The sequence below is a fragment of the Hippocampus comes genome, unplaced genomic scaffold (assembly GCF_001891065.2).
Source record: "Hippocampus comes isolate QL1 unplaced genomic scaffold, H_comes_QL1_v1.1 scaffold299, whole genome shotgun sequence".
Taxonomy (NCBI): domain Eukaryota; kingdom Metazoa; phylum Chordata; class Actinopteri; order Syngnathiformes; family Syngnathidae; genus Hippocampus; species Hippocampus comes.
The window spans coordinates 364,543-378,429 of NW_017805694.1; the positions used below are offsets into that span (position 1 = coordinate 364,543).

The 13,887-nt window shown below is 52.1% G+C and overlaps 2 protein-coding genes across 2 annotated transcripts in view; one reads left to right on the forward strand and one right to left on the reverse strand.

Moving 5' to 3' along the window:
- The first annotated feature begins 2,875 nt into the window (after positions 1-2,875).
- Positions 2,876-6,099, forward strand: ucmab (upper zone of growth plate and cartilage matrix associated b). Its single transcript, XM_019881775.1, has 5 exons — positions 2,876-2,953; positions 3,485-3,550; positions 4,075-4,170; positions 5,781-5,879; positions 5,959-6,099. The coding sequence occupies exons 1-5, from the start codon at positions 2,896-2,898 to the stop codon at positions 6,054-6,056; spliced, it is 417 nt and encodes a 138-aa protein (XP_019737334.1). The 5' UTR covers positions 2,876-2,895; the 3' UTR covers positions 6,057-6,099.
- A 1,280-nt stretch (positions 6,100-7,379) lies between these two features.
- Positions 7,380-13,887, reverse strand: part of LOC109522953 (calcium/calmodulin-dependent protein kinase type 1D-like) — a 12,033-nt gene continuing 5,525 nt past the window's right edge. The window contains 8 exon segments of the mRNA XM_019881777.1: positions 7,380-7,882; positions 8,753-8,906; positions 9,186-9,273; positions 10,139-10,217; positions 11,150-11,262; positions 11,796-11,871; positions 13,077-13,203; positions 13,319-13,457. Of these exon segments, the coding sequence (XP_019737336.1) occupies positions 7,731-7,882; positions 8,753-8,906; positions 9,186-9,273; positions 10,139-10,217; positions 11,150-11,262; positions 11,796-11,871; positions 13,077-13,203; positions 13,319-13,457 (928 nt within the window). The 3' untranslated portion in view covers positions 7,380-7,730.

The window sequence follows — 13,887 nt, forward strand, 5'->3', positions numbered from 1 at the left end:
GAGGCCGCATTTGGCAAGGGCTTGTCACCCGCCGATCCCTTGAAGCGGGCTCCAGATCGGGACCCCCCACCCACGGGGGACAGGGACCAATCGCATGTCATTGACAGCCATTGAAATACTTTGGGCGAGGGGCAAAAAGGAATGGAATCCATCGAAACTACAAGAAATCCACGGGGGGGGGGGGAACCCAAAGAAATTCCAAAAACAAGTATGGCAATGATACGCGGCTTTGCCATCGTAAAGTCCCGGCGACAGGCGAACAAATAACATCGGCACTCTGTCGGACAACATGTCTCTGGGACACAAACAGCGGCGCAAAACACGTGGACAGACAATATCGCAATACACGCAGGCCGCCTCCGTTGATGGAAAAAGGACTCGTCTCATGACGGCGATGTCTATTTTATTGCCGCGACGTGTGAGAAAAGCAAGGTTTTCAAAGAAAAGGAAGAATACCTGGGCGCGTGCTCGACGAGCGGCCGGCTCTTGTACTTTGGGAACTCGTGCGACTTGAACTCGGCCACGGACGAGATTCCCGGCTAGCTGTCCTCGGTGGGAGTGCCTGCGCCCAAACACGCCGCACGCCACGTCATTCATCTTGCTCTCGTTGCCCTCACCGCCCCCCTGTCCCAAATTCATTTCACACTCATCCGGTAGCTCATCCATCACCCGATCCCAATCGAGCGGGGACGCCGAGTTCAACATGACTAAAAACAGAAAAGCACCATTTGCGAAATGTGTTGTTCTTTTTCTTCATTCATCCGCTCCGTTGTCGGGGAACTCAACGAAGCAAACCTCTCTTCGATATTTGCCGAAGGGACCCGCGAGCCAGAAAGCGGAAAGTCAAAGCGGCGGTCGAACGGCAGCTTCGGCAAACACATTTGGAAGCCGCCGCTTGGTTTTCCTTCTGAAGAGGGAGGCTTTGACGCTCATCCCTCGTTTTTCGCAGGTAACGGGAATTCATGGACGTGTTGGTTTTGTCCACTGCAGACTGCAGATGACGCTCTGTAAAATGGATCAGGAATTTCACTTGGTGGCGCCACCAACTTTCTCGAGCCTCGTCGCAAAGAGAAGTTTTCGTCGATAAATGGTGGTCTTGTCCAGAAAGAATCTGCTTTGTCTTTTCACTCACTGGATTTTGCGGTGAACGCGCAGAGGTCTCCAATGTGAAGGTGCGGGATGGCCATCTGTAATTTGGGCTTCAATATGTTCCGATTCCCAAACGGCGAGTGTATTTCCGGGCTGGTCCTTGTCATCACGGACGCATCTGCGTTATCAAGTGTCAGGAAATGAGATTGCCGAGGACTCAAAGAAAGACAATTAGCTGTACTTGTACTCTAATCAACGGCTTAAAGTATCCCAAATAAATGAAGAAATATCTTCGTTCAACTATCTATGCCAGTGACATATCTTGACAGGGAGAACAATGAAATGCTCTTCCACAAGGTGACAAGCAATCCGCGTTTCCACTTTGAGTGTGCCAGCCGGGCGCCCCGTTCGTTCGTTTTCAATTCGGACATCGACCGGTGAAAAGAGACAAAACGGCGCTATTGGAGCCACAAATGGTGGAGGACGAAACACATTTACCGCGTGCTTGCGAGTCTCGAGCGGCGGGTGGACTCTTTGGGTCTGGCCAGCGACGTCGTAGGACGCGAAAACTCACCAGAGACGACGAGCGTCGGAGTCCCCGACTTCGGAGCTTCTTCTCTGGCCGGACGCCGCCGTCTTTCGGCGCTCGCGTGTGGTGCTGGTTGGCAAAAATCAGCGACAACTTCTTCGTCGTCGTCTTCTTCTTTGCTCCTGCTTCGCCAAAGCGTTTTTTTTTTCTTCACAGCGCCCGGTAATCAGAAGGTGTTCGGGCTTTTAAAAAACGCTGGTGTGACGCGATCCGGCCGCGGTTTGTTTCTCCTGAGCGCGGATCGTGATAGCGGCGACACGCTGACCGGAGCCGACCGACGATTGTGATTCGCGGTCTTGGAGCCGAGCCGAGCCGAGGAGAGCCGAGAAGAGCCGAGTTTTCTTCCTCTCTGTGGCTGTCTTTCTGGGGAGAAACAGCGCCTCGTAGAGGCCAGTTGTGAAACAAGAAGGGGCTACACTGGCGCAACAGCGCCCCCGCCGACAAAAATGTGGCAGTCCTCCAACGGTGCGTTAACATGGGCAGGAATACAAAGACAAAATCGGAACTACCGCTATTTGTCGCTCTCTCCAGCGATCCATCCTTCCAAATGTCCCGACGGCTTTGTTCACATCTGACTGCAGAAAGGGGAGGCGAGAGAAAGAAATTTGGCTGCACAAATAATTTATCTTGAAAACTGTTGATCTGAAAAAGATAGAGGTTAGTTGTCATTGCATCAAACGAAACGGACACTGGCGTCCAACACGTACAGACAGGAAAGGCTCCTCTCATATTGTGATGGAGGACAGATTTTTATTGGATTGGATAAACTTTATTGTCAAATGTACTGTATGTGTAACATACAGCACAGATGAAATTTCTTCCCTCTCACCATAAAACAAAAGGAGCCGCTGCGGGTGTCCGCGCCGCTATCAAAAGAAAAGTGAACAAAATTATATTGTTGTACCCCTTCGTATGTTTGAAACATGATATTAAAACTTCTTTTTTTTTTTTTTTTGCTTGATGCCTTAGCACCCGTTTTCCTTGTCTTGCTGTCAACACGAATAGATCAAATCCGGCTGACAATCCCGCTGGCCGGAAGAGGCATTTGAAACATTCCCTCCAGCAGAATGTATTCAATATGGTGGGGGGCTCAGAGCAAACAAGTGCGCATAATTTCCTGCGGGTCTCTCCCCCCCCCGACTCTCTCTTTTTCTCTGACATGCTCAACCCCACTCGCGCTCTCTCATCAGTTGTGAAATTTGGATGAAGAGGTGAACATGTCGTGGACCTGCAGGACCTTCCTGGCGCTCCTCACGGTGCTTGTGGCACTGTCCTGTAAGTCACGTGCCTTATTTCTGGTAGTGGTGGGCTGATTACCATTCCAGTACTTGGTAGAATTTTTTAGATATATATACTGTATGTGTGTGTGTGTGTGTTTGTGTGTGGTCACACAGTTTTTGCCAATTTTACTAGCACTTATCAGCCGATTGGATCGGTTGGCCGATTGGTTGGGGCCTCGTGCTGAGTGCAATCATACTAGTTAAGTATTTGCACTTGACTTGAGGGATTTAGCTTTCAGGTGACTTTGAACATCATCTTTTTTGTTGTTGTTGTCTTCATTGCACCGCATCAAAACGGGCATTGGAACGGACAGAAAAAAAAAAACCACTTTTACTTTCGTGCTTCAGTTTAGTTCAGTCGATACTTTTTTTAAAAATCGAAGTAGAGGAGTTACATCACTATTTCTATTCTTATCGGAGTCTTTTTTTCTGTCCGTCTACTTAAGGACTGAAATAGAGAGAGAGAGAGTACTCTCTGATATCCAAATTCTCATTTGGACATTTTTTTTCCTTCTTTTTTGTGAAGTGTGTCCCGAGGCCGACTGCGCAGCTGTGCCCAGCGGCAGCCAGACAGCCACCGAGGAATGGCGAGGTGAACGCATCGGCCATTTTGTGGCTTTTCTTTGTGCGCGGCGCTGCCTTGACTCCTACTTTCATTTACTTCCATCACCAATCTCACCCTAAAAACACCCAAATTATCAAGCCAAAGCGCATTATTCATCAAAAATGTCGAGAAATAAACACGCTTTCCATCATTGTACCTAAAGAATGACGCATGTGTTTAAGGAGTGCGGCCCAGCGAGTAAGATCAGTGGCCGCTTGGTGTGTGCGTGAGAAACTTGGTGTGAGCTGAGGCCGACAGCAGCTCCCTTGTGAGTGCTCTAGTTTTGGATTTGGGTTTTGGACTGGTTGGTTGCGGTCAATCAGCGGCGATTGTGGCTCTCCTTGTCCACGTGCCGGGGCATCACAGAACTTGAACTTCACTCCGCCCACACTTCCCTTGTTGCAACACAAAGTAAAAATAATCAACCAGGTGAGGGCTGGTGACGCAAGAAACTCCGAATTTTGAAAGTCAAGGCAGCACTGTGTTTCCGATCGTCTTTTTTTGCACCGCAGGGCCACTGAGGAGGATCTTCATGAAAGAGGCCGACGCCTCCAACTTCTTCAGGCGACGCAGCAGGAGAGCGCTCAAGTCGCCTGATGAGCTCAACGGTCAGTTGTTGACAACACAGAATAGTCGCGATTTGCCCACTGGGAGATGATTCAGGCATTATTTTCAGGGGAATCTCATCTCCAAAAAAAAAAAAAAAAAAAAAAAAATCCACAAAAATGATGTTTTTGTTTTTTTTTTTTGCTCAAGACAATGCGTAGTACAACATAAAAGTATTCCTTTGGCGCCATCTGGTGGCATCCCCGGCATCAAGGAACTATGTCAAAGTAAGCTGAGGAGCTTAATCTCCCGTTCATCACCAAGTGTGCCACTCTACAAAATGTACAATTGCCCCGAGGTGTCCCTCAAAAGTGTCAAAGAACGACATTTTAATGACGCCGTAGTTGCTTGGTGCCGAGATGCCACAAAATGGCAGCAAAAACACTGCTTTTGTCCAAATGACATCGACTTATTCCTTTTCAATGTTTTGTTAGCCCCAAAAACCGCTTGCCAAGCCCTCCGGCGATCTCGCCTTTGGGTCGCAATGAGTCGAGCTCAGCGCCGGTCCCCGAATGCGCACGCACGGCACTGTGAAAATTCCCCGAGCGCGAGGGGCCTTCGCGAGGAGGTGACAGAACACGGCGGGGCAATTGCAAACGCACCAAAAGACCGTCAGCGAGGGCCTTAAATGGTTGAAAAATTCTCGTCACTACAGGCAAAGTTTGGGCAGTCTGGCCAGCAGAAAGGACGTTGAGACGCGCACGTTTGAGTGACGGCTCAAAGCGACCCGGTTTTTCTAAGCTGGGGTCCGTAACTTGAAGGTGTGCAAAATCTTTTTTCGTTTTTTTTTTTTCTTTCTTTGATGAGCGCACACCAACTGGATTTGTTGAGAGACCAAACCAATGACGCCCTCCTCCCTTTGCGCCGGGGCAATTTAAAAGCTCGAAGAGGATTATGAGGCGCATGAAATTTGGCATCCCTGCCAAAAATTGGAGACCGCCCGCCGGAGTGTGTTGTCGCGGCGACTTTGATTCCCGCGGTAGACATTCCGGTCAGGACTCGTTGCTCTCGCTGTGAGTGGAGGAGATTCTTCCGAGCGGTTCAAAGGGCCCGACCGGGCTCCGGCCTTTGGGTCTGGGCCAACGCGGACGCTCGATAAGACAAAGCAAGCCGAGCGTCACACTGACTAAGGTCAAACAATGCTCTTCGTCTTCTCAGCTTTAATCTGGCGGGCTGGATTCTTGATTTAAAAAAAAAAAAATGTAACAAACAGACCTCAGAGAAAAACGGAAGCACACCAGCCGCACTGTCGGCCTCCACGGGGATCCCCCAGGGCTGCGTTCCGAGGCCCCTACTGGCTTTCTGTACATCATGTCTGCAAAGTCATTTTTCAACATTGTCATTGTCAGTCTCCTTCAAGGATAACGATAATCGTCACGGCCCAGCAGAAAAAGTCAGAGAGGACACGCCTATCGACCGGTCTCTCGCGACGATGTTTATCTGGTAGCATTGAAGTCACCGAGAATTGTTTTCTGGAAGACTGTCGATTCTGATGGTCAGAGAGCGCGTCTCGCAAATGTCTCGGTATCAACTGTCGAGATCGAGGGGTGTGACGAACGCGTTGAAAAGGCGCGTCCCGTCCTAATACTTCTCCCCATCTCCTGGCCGACAGCCGAACAAAGGCAAGTTCTGGCCGCGGACGAGCGCAGGAGAGAGTTCCACGAGGAGAAGAGGCAAGAGTTTGAGAGCTACGTCGAAGAGGTGGACGACGGTGAGTCCGGTCGACCGGCTCCAGCGCGAGCGCGTCAGCCCGCCGCTCGCTCATTGCCCGCTCTCCACTGGTCCTCCAGAGCAAAACGAGAGGAGCCGCGAGAGCGCGGAGCAGTGGCGAGAGTTCCACGACGACGGCATGCGTCCCCCCTACGAGTACAACCGCCGCACCGACTGAGCCGGGGCGACAAATCGTCTTCCTTCCTTCCTTCCTTGACAACCGCCACACACACAAGCCAGTCAACGAAGCCTTCCCCTTTTTCCCTTTTCTTTTTTTAATACATGACAACATTTCTGCATCCAACATGCAACATGCATTTAGGGGGGAAAAAGGGGAGTTCACAGCTTTTCGTAAGGTTTGTTTGTTTTTTTTTTTGCCTTATTTTGGTGCTTGGTGAGGGAAGACGACACAGACGGCAACAACAACAACAACAACAAAAAAACATTCAAGAGTGGCAAAGTAATAAATAAACTTTGGAGAGTTGTATTTACAGCAAAGAGAGGCTCGGTCATCTTCTTTACGTGTAAGAGTCCCAATCGCTGTTTGCGGTGAGAGAAAAAGGGGGGAAGAGTCTTTCTGCTAAATTCAACAGGTCGATATGAAAGCAAAGCAAAGAAGCGCAGCGACTGAGTCAAGTCAACTTCCAACACTTTGCTTCAGTTTTGTTTTTTTGGGTGTGGAGGGGGGGCACGGAAAGTGTTCCGGACGGATAGCTGCAATTTCAGGATGCACCTAAAATGCTCGGAGGTTGACGGCTCCCCTTTTGAACGCTTCCGTACGTTTTGCCGAGGGCAGCCAGGGCAAAGCGGCGGGATCCGATTGACAGCCCGAGCTTCCACTTCTGGACGTGGCGATTTGATGACCGATTCCAATTTAAGATCAGTTCGATCAGAAAAGCTTGATTTGACTCACAATGGAGAAATCGGCCGGGTTTGCCAAGGCCACTTTTTTTGCGGTCTGCCGAATTTCGAAAAGCGCTTCCCTCAAGTCGAAAGCGCTTCCGACACCGGATGAGCCGAGCGGCCTTGGTATGGATCTTCCCAAAGGGACGCGCGCCTCGAGGGCAAAGCAACATTTGCCACGCGTCTGCTTTGAACGAGGACTTTGTCACGCGTGACGTGACTTTCAAAAACAAATAGCCGCACGAGGTCACAAGCGACCCGCGAAGGTTCACCGGCACGTGAGGTCGAAGCGAAAAATTCTCCGCCATATGCCGAGCATTTTGCGAGCGGCGCGTAGCGCCGATGGCGAGAAGGGCGGCGGGGCGAAGGCTCCTCTTGGCGCAGGAGAAGAAGAATCAGCACACGGTGCGGGTTGCAAGGGGGGATTCGCTGGACTCGGGGCAACATCCCTGAGAACCTCAAAGTTGTCGTCCGGCGCGGTCGCGTTCACGAGAGGAAACGGATCCGTCCGGGCGTTACATTCGAGCGGTGCGCCCGACGACACCGAGTTCAGGTCCACACACATGAGACGAAGATTCGGCGCGGCGCAAAAGCTTTCCCATTTTGGCTCCAGGCGGCGGAATATTTACACGAGGCGTACGTGGGAGCAGCTGATTGGAGCACGCCGACGGCAGCTCGGATGAGGGAAGAAAAATCAATAAATCAAAAAAATCCCTTCCCTTCCGCGTGGCGCTTCTTGACAGCCTTCGGGAGAGCAACGCCGAGTGGACTCGATCCCGGGCTGAGCTCCTTCAATTCCTCCCCGAAATTTGCACAGGAGGCGGCGGGACGGGCGAGCTGGGCGAGCGCTCGGAATCACGAGGGTCAAGAGGGGAAACGCCCCCCCATCCCACCCTTCCTAGTCTTAAAGCTCTGTCGTCTCCCAGCTCACCTCCCGTGGGACCTGGCGTCATTTGGTCCCCGTGCGGATGACCGTGACGGTGGAGGGGCGCGGCACGACCGGCTCGGCCACCGACGGCGGCTCCTCGCGCAAAGGGGACGACGCCTCCGAGTCCCGGTCGGACGCTCTGACGGAGGAGGGCAGGGGGGCCATCGGAGGACCTGCGCCACAAGGACATCACAAAGCAAAACTCAAAAGACGCTTTTCAAACTTGGAAATCGTCCTTGGGAATTGACAACATTCAAGGCGGCCGACTTTCCCATCTTGCCCTCAAAATCGTTTGAGATCAAGTCGAATCTCTTCTTTCGACATTTTTTTCTGGCTTTTTCCATTTTTTAGTCATCAGCAGTAGATCATGGGCTGATTTTGTCCCAAAACAACAAAAAGCCGAGAAAAGGAAAAAAAAGCAAAATGTCAAGTCGAACGGTGATGCTCACGGTTTTTGTTTCTGTTCCATCTCAAACTAGAAAACAACAAGAGCGACGAAAAAAGTGCTTTTGACGGCAAAGTCATTTATTTACAGATATACCGCAAAGAAATTCACTGCATGACTCAAGTTGAAAATCAGTGGCTTTCAGCTTCTTTTTTTTTTTTGTTTTTTAACATCGCAATCGCCATTCACTCCATTTTAACCGCATCATTTTTTTTCTCACGAACGTGACACGCGCTTTCGAATACCTACTGGAACATTCCAAAAAAAACATGTTTGAAACCATGCGTGCTCCGTTGGGAGCGCGAGGCACCTAAATCTGTCAGACCTTGCAGCGCATTTCTCTCATTCATAGTCAACGTGGCAAGCCGAGATTCACCTCCTGATCTTTCTCTCCAACTCAAAAGCTGTGCTGAAATCCAAAGTGAGTCAATGCTGCCATCTGCAGGCATCAGTTAGTCATTACAGTCGTTGCAACCAAGCGCCGCCGAGCAATTATTGCGGGGTTGCGTCATCAGAAGGTCAACCGAGGAGCGGCGCGAAAGGCTTCCAAGTACCAACGGCGGAGAAGCGCGAGACGAGCGACGGCCCATTTACTCACAGTCGCGGCCGGCGAGCGGGGCGCAGTCCACCGACTGGCTCTTGGCCGGTGCCCTGGCAGCCGGGTTGGAGGCGGCGTGGATGCTGCTGCCGAAGCTGGTGCCCAGCTGCAGGCGCCGCATGTGGCGGATCACCGCCGTGGCGTTAAACGCTTGCTGACAAACAGACAAGAGCACGGACAGAGCCTTTTTTCCACTCTTTCAAAACAACCCGTGCCCGGGGTTCCTCCGGATGGCATGAGGAGGATGAACTTTGGTTTCGCGGCGTCTGCTACGAGCGCCCCGAAAGTCAAAACAAGCCTTTTGGATTCAAAGGTGAAACGTCTTCACGGATACCCGGGAGGAGGAGTCGAGTCGCTTCGAATCGGCTTCTGCCGATGCGAGAGCTTGGCAGGAAACCGCTGCGAAAGAAACTTCTTGGTGGCGGGCCCTTACCCTCCATTTGCTCTTTGCAAAGTTTTTGCGCATCTGCCGGCTGACGGACTCGTGAATGTTCTTGCAGAGGGCCGTGCCTCCTGCGATCCTGAGAGAGGAAGAACACACACACACACACGCACACACACACACACACACACACACACACACACACATTGCGTCACCAGTGCCAGCGGGCTTTCAGTTGGGACTGAATCCATCTCTTAATTCCGCAAGTCATCATTACTGCACCAAAATGCAACATGACAGCACACGTCATCTGGAAAAGTCGACATGCAAACAGAAACAACGTCAAGGCCACCATATTCAGTTGAGATGTTTTTTTTCAAATGCTGGCATTTTGCCCCTACGATGTTTTTTTTTTTTCCCCCCACTTGCACCTGCGGGACCCATAAAATGGCTGATTATTTAAAAAACGATATTATTCTTCAATATTTTTAGTTGCTGACAAATTTCTGCTCCACGCTTCGGCCCGTTTCTCCGGAAATGGTGTGAAAATGGGAATATTTACTTGGCAAGTCGATTGAAAACGTTCACCTCAGACGCCACTGGGATCCGAGTCAAAAAAAACAAACTAAGAGTAGCTCTCTCGCGACCGGTCGGCCTCGTAATCAACCGGTGCGACAATTTTCAAAGCTTTCCGGAGTCGCGAGACACCCCCGCCGCCATCAAACGCCCGATCGTAAGAAAGGAAGCGGGGGACGGGCACAAAGTCCGTCGGCGTCCACCTCGCGCCCTCCAACATCGAGCGGCCGACGCCGGCTCCCGATGGCTCGGCCGTGGCCAGCCACTAATCGGCGGTCATTCCTTCAGCGGGATTATCCGGGCGAGTCGCAGAAGTGGCATCGCAGCCGGCTGCCATGGCGACGGCGAACTCGCGCCTCAGCTCGGACAAAAGGCATCGGCGCCACGCGGCCGCTCAATCGCACGCCGGCGCGCTGCGGCTTCCTCACCAGGGATGCTCCAGAGCCCGGTCGCACGTGAACCTCTTCTCGGGATCCTTCTCCATGAGGCTGCTGATGAAGTCTTTGGCTGCGGACACAGATGCTGTTCAAATATCGGCGTCATCGTCAGATAGCCGGCCGCTGAGACCTCCAAATTCGACCCAGAACCTGAACGGGTTTGTATTATGGCGGAGGCCACAAGACGGCGGCAAAGGACCTTTTTCGACCTGAGACCGAAATGACGTTCGGCATCGGCGCTTGGCACCGAGACGCCACAAAATGGCGCCAAAGGGTTCTTTGAGAAGTGGCTTTGGCCGGAGGAGAAACACAAGCAAGCAACTTGGCAAGTCAGGCCAATTTGCGGAGGTTCCATTTCCTCTCCTTCCGGCAACCCACCTCTTCCGAAGGACAAGACTTCGGTTTTCGAACGTCTCTGTTCCCGACCAAATCGGTTTCAGACCAAAAATGTCGAGCTTTTTACGGATGACGACTGAAAATCGGTTCTCGACCAAACCGAGCGCACTTGAATGCGCCACTCGACTCCTCTCGCCTTCCTTAGACGAGGAAGTGACGCTTCCTCGGGTAGACGAGGTGGTTTGGGTTTTCGAATAAATCGTTTTTCGAACAGCCTTCTGGAACGGATTAAGGTCGAAAACCGAGGTGCGACTGGATATTGTACGCGGAGCCTCAAAGCCCGAAACGGAGTCGCGGTGAGTCGCTCGCAAACTGACACTAAACGGTCGTCACGAATTTTGGAAGCCAAGCTCCGGAGCCGAGACGAGAGCCAAACGAAACGAGGTACCAGACACTCAAGAACCTTTGGCGATACCGTCGGCCGAAAAGCCGGCCGGAGACCATGCTCGGCGACCGCCCGTTAGCTTAGCTTAGCTTAGCAACAACATATTTCCCCCCGAGCAGAGTTTTCACCAAGCGCTACGTCGAGCTCCACCGCACCACAAGCAAAAGCGTGCAAATGAAAGCTTCCTTTTGCGGAAAGAGGCGAATCGAGCGTTTTCTCACCGGAGTCCGATATGTCGTCCCAGTACGGCGCGTCAAACTCGTAGTCGGCCTTGAGGATCTGCTCGAAGAGCTTGGAGTCGTTTTCGTCGTAGAAAGGCGGGTAGCCGCAGAGCCTGCAAGAACGGCCGCCGCCACAGAGGTCATCCGGATGACGCCAAAAAGGATTTGCTGCCTTCTAATGCCCCCCCGCCCCCCCCGCCCCAATGCAGCACGCAAAAAAGCAGACAGACAGCTTCATAGGACGAGGAGAAAGCCATCATCATGTGGGGACCCAAAAGGCAAATCCCCGATCTAAATCCGGGCGCCGCGTTACGGTTGCAAGTCCCGCTCGCTTGACACCACTGAGCAGACTGCTCCGATATGTGACAACGCGCAGTGTCACGTCTTACTCCTGACTTTGTCAAAATGGGCTCATGAGTTCTTTCTTCCAAAAGAATTTGGACTTTTTGCCTCAAGCACTTTGGATGACGAAAAGGGTTTGCGGTGTCGGGAAGCAAACCGCGCCGGATTATCCTCGATTGCGTCTGGGATTTTCTTTGGTCCGGTGAGCCACTTTCCTTAATTGGCTTGGGAAAGCCGCGTGGTTGGGCGGCGCTTCAGGGGCCGTGAGCTCATGGGCCGTCCCTTCCGGCGGCGGGGCACTTACAGAATATAAGCGATGACCCCGATCGACCAGCAGTCCACGGCTTTGCTGTAGGGCTTCTGCGCCAACACTTCGGGTGCTGCAAACAAGCAAACAAAGCCAAACGGGTTTTTAGGACGCCCGCGAGCGCCGCCGTGAAAGTCAAGTGGAGCCGTTTGCTGCATTCTTTCCTCGCAACGTGCGCTCGCGCTTCTTTCTTCCTCTCACGTACGGTCAACGCGAGTTCATTCTGAGGCCGCACCAAAGGACGAAATGCCTTTGCGTGCGTTTTGCTGGGGAACAACCAGCCGCCATTGTTGTTTTGATCTCGCGTGACAAGATTTCCGTTCTCGCGAGACGAGGTTGGCGAGATCGGCCTTCGCCGCGCGGAAAGCAGACGAGTCGTGTCGCGTTGAAACAAATGTTGCCCAAGTTTATTGCGGGGATATCGCAGAGGAAGCAGCTAAAGTCGGATCGCTTTTTTGCGATAAACGCGAGACGAGGTTGGCGAGATCGGCCTTCGCCACGCGGAAAGCAGACGATTGCCGAGTCGAGTCGCGTTAAAACAAGCGTTGCCAAAGTTTATTGCGGCGATATCGCAGTGGAAGCAGCTAAAGTCGGATCGCTTTTTTGCGATAATAATCTTGTATGCCGGAATTATTGACATTTTTGCAGCATTTGTTTATAAGAAAATAAACCTATTCTCAATGTATATTGTTGTTGTTTGTGTTATTATCATGTGCGATTGAAGAAATAGACCGTTTCAGGACTCTCTAAATCAAGGGTGTCAAACTCCTTTTTGTCACGGGCCACATTGTCGTTACGGTTTGCCTTGGAGGGCCGTTATGAATTTTGGGAAACCATATCAATGTTTAATCCCCTCCACATATGACATACACGGCGCACAACAAATGAGGAATAACTAGTTTTAAAATCAGAAGTCAAGAATAGTGACTCTTATTGTGGATTACATATGAGAATTTGAATTTTTGGTCGAGATTTTAGCAAGCATCGTGGAAGTTGATTTGTTTGATTTGCTTTTGCGGGCCACACAAAATGATGCGGCGGGCCACGTCTGGCCCCCGGGCCTTGAGTTTGACGGCTGTGCTCTAAATGCATAATGGGACTCCTACTTTTCTGATCAGCGAGTCCGCGGGACTCGCGGGACTCAAACTTTAAAATGATCAGCGAACAACACCTCGGTTTCTGAACGTTTGCGTCGCAGAACCGATGCGCCGGTGGTCAAGATGAGCCGGCGGGCGCCGGCGGAAAGACGGACGGGCCCGTCCACAAGCCGAAGCTCACCCACGTATCCCGGCGTTCCGCAGGCGGTGGCCATCACGTCGCCGGCCCCCTCCATCTTGGACAAGCCGAAGTCGCTGATCATGATCTTTGACTCGTCGTGCGGGCTGAAGTAGAGAAGGTTCTCCGGCTGAGAAAAGCCGAGGGGAAGAAGAAGGAGTGGCTTCCTTGAAATGGAGGGACACGCCCACTCCCCCCGCGCCATTCGGACGTCCCCGACGCAGAGTGGCGCCGCCCGGCGGTACCTTGAGGTCCCTGTGCACGATGCCCATGGAGTGCAGGTAGTTGACGGCATCCAACACTTGGCGGATGAGCCGACTGGCGTCCATCTCGGTGTAGAAGCCCTTCTCCACGATGCGGTCGAACAGCTCGCCGCCCGACACCCTAAAGCACATTTGCCCCGCATTTGCTTCATCTGGTGCGCGCGGGGGCGGATGCCAAAGCGATCCCCCGACCACCGAGTTACTTTGACGGCACAGCGCCTCGCGGTTGGTCGTTTGGGGTACGACGCGCGCTATCGGAGCAGGAAATTGCATCATCGGTGTCATTTTTTTTTCCCCAGGAAAGAGTCACCGCATTCTCGCTCGGCATAAACGACGGAGGCTCGTCGGATTCATCGCCAATCGCTTATTGGCTGTACAAAATTGTGTTCTGGGCGATCAATTGGAGGACGTCAAAATGATGATGTCATCAAAGGGCCAGTGGCGAGAGTCTATTTGAAATGGAATTGCTGGAAAACAAACGGGCCCGCTGGATGATCGTTGGCGGCACGAGCTGCTGAAATCTGATCGGACACCTTCGCCCCCCCCCCCCC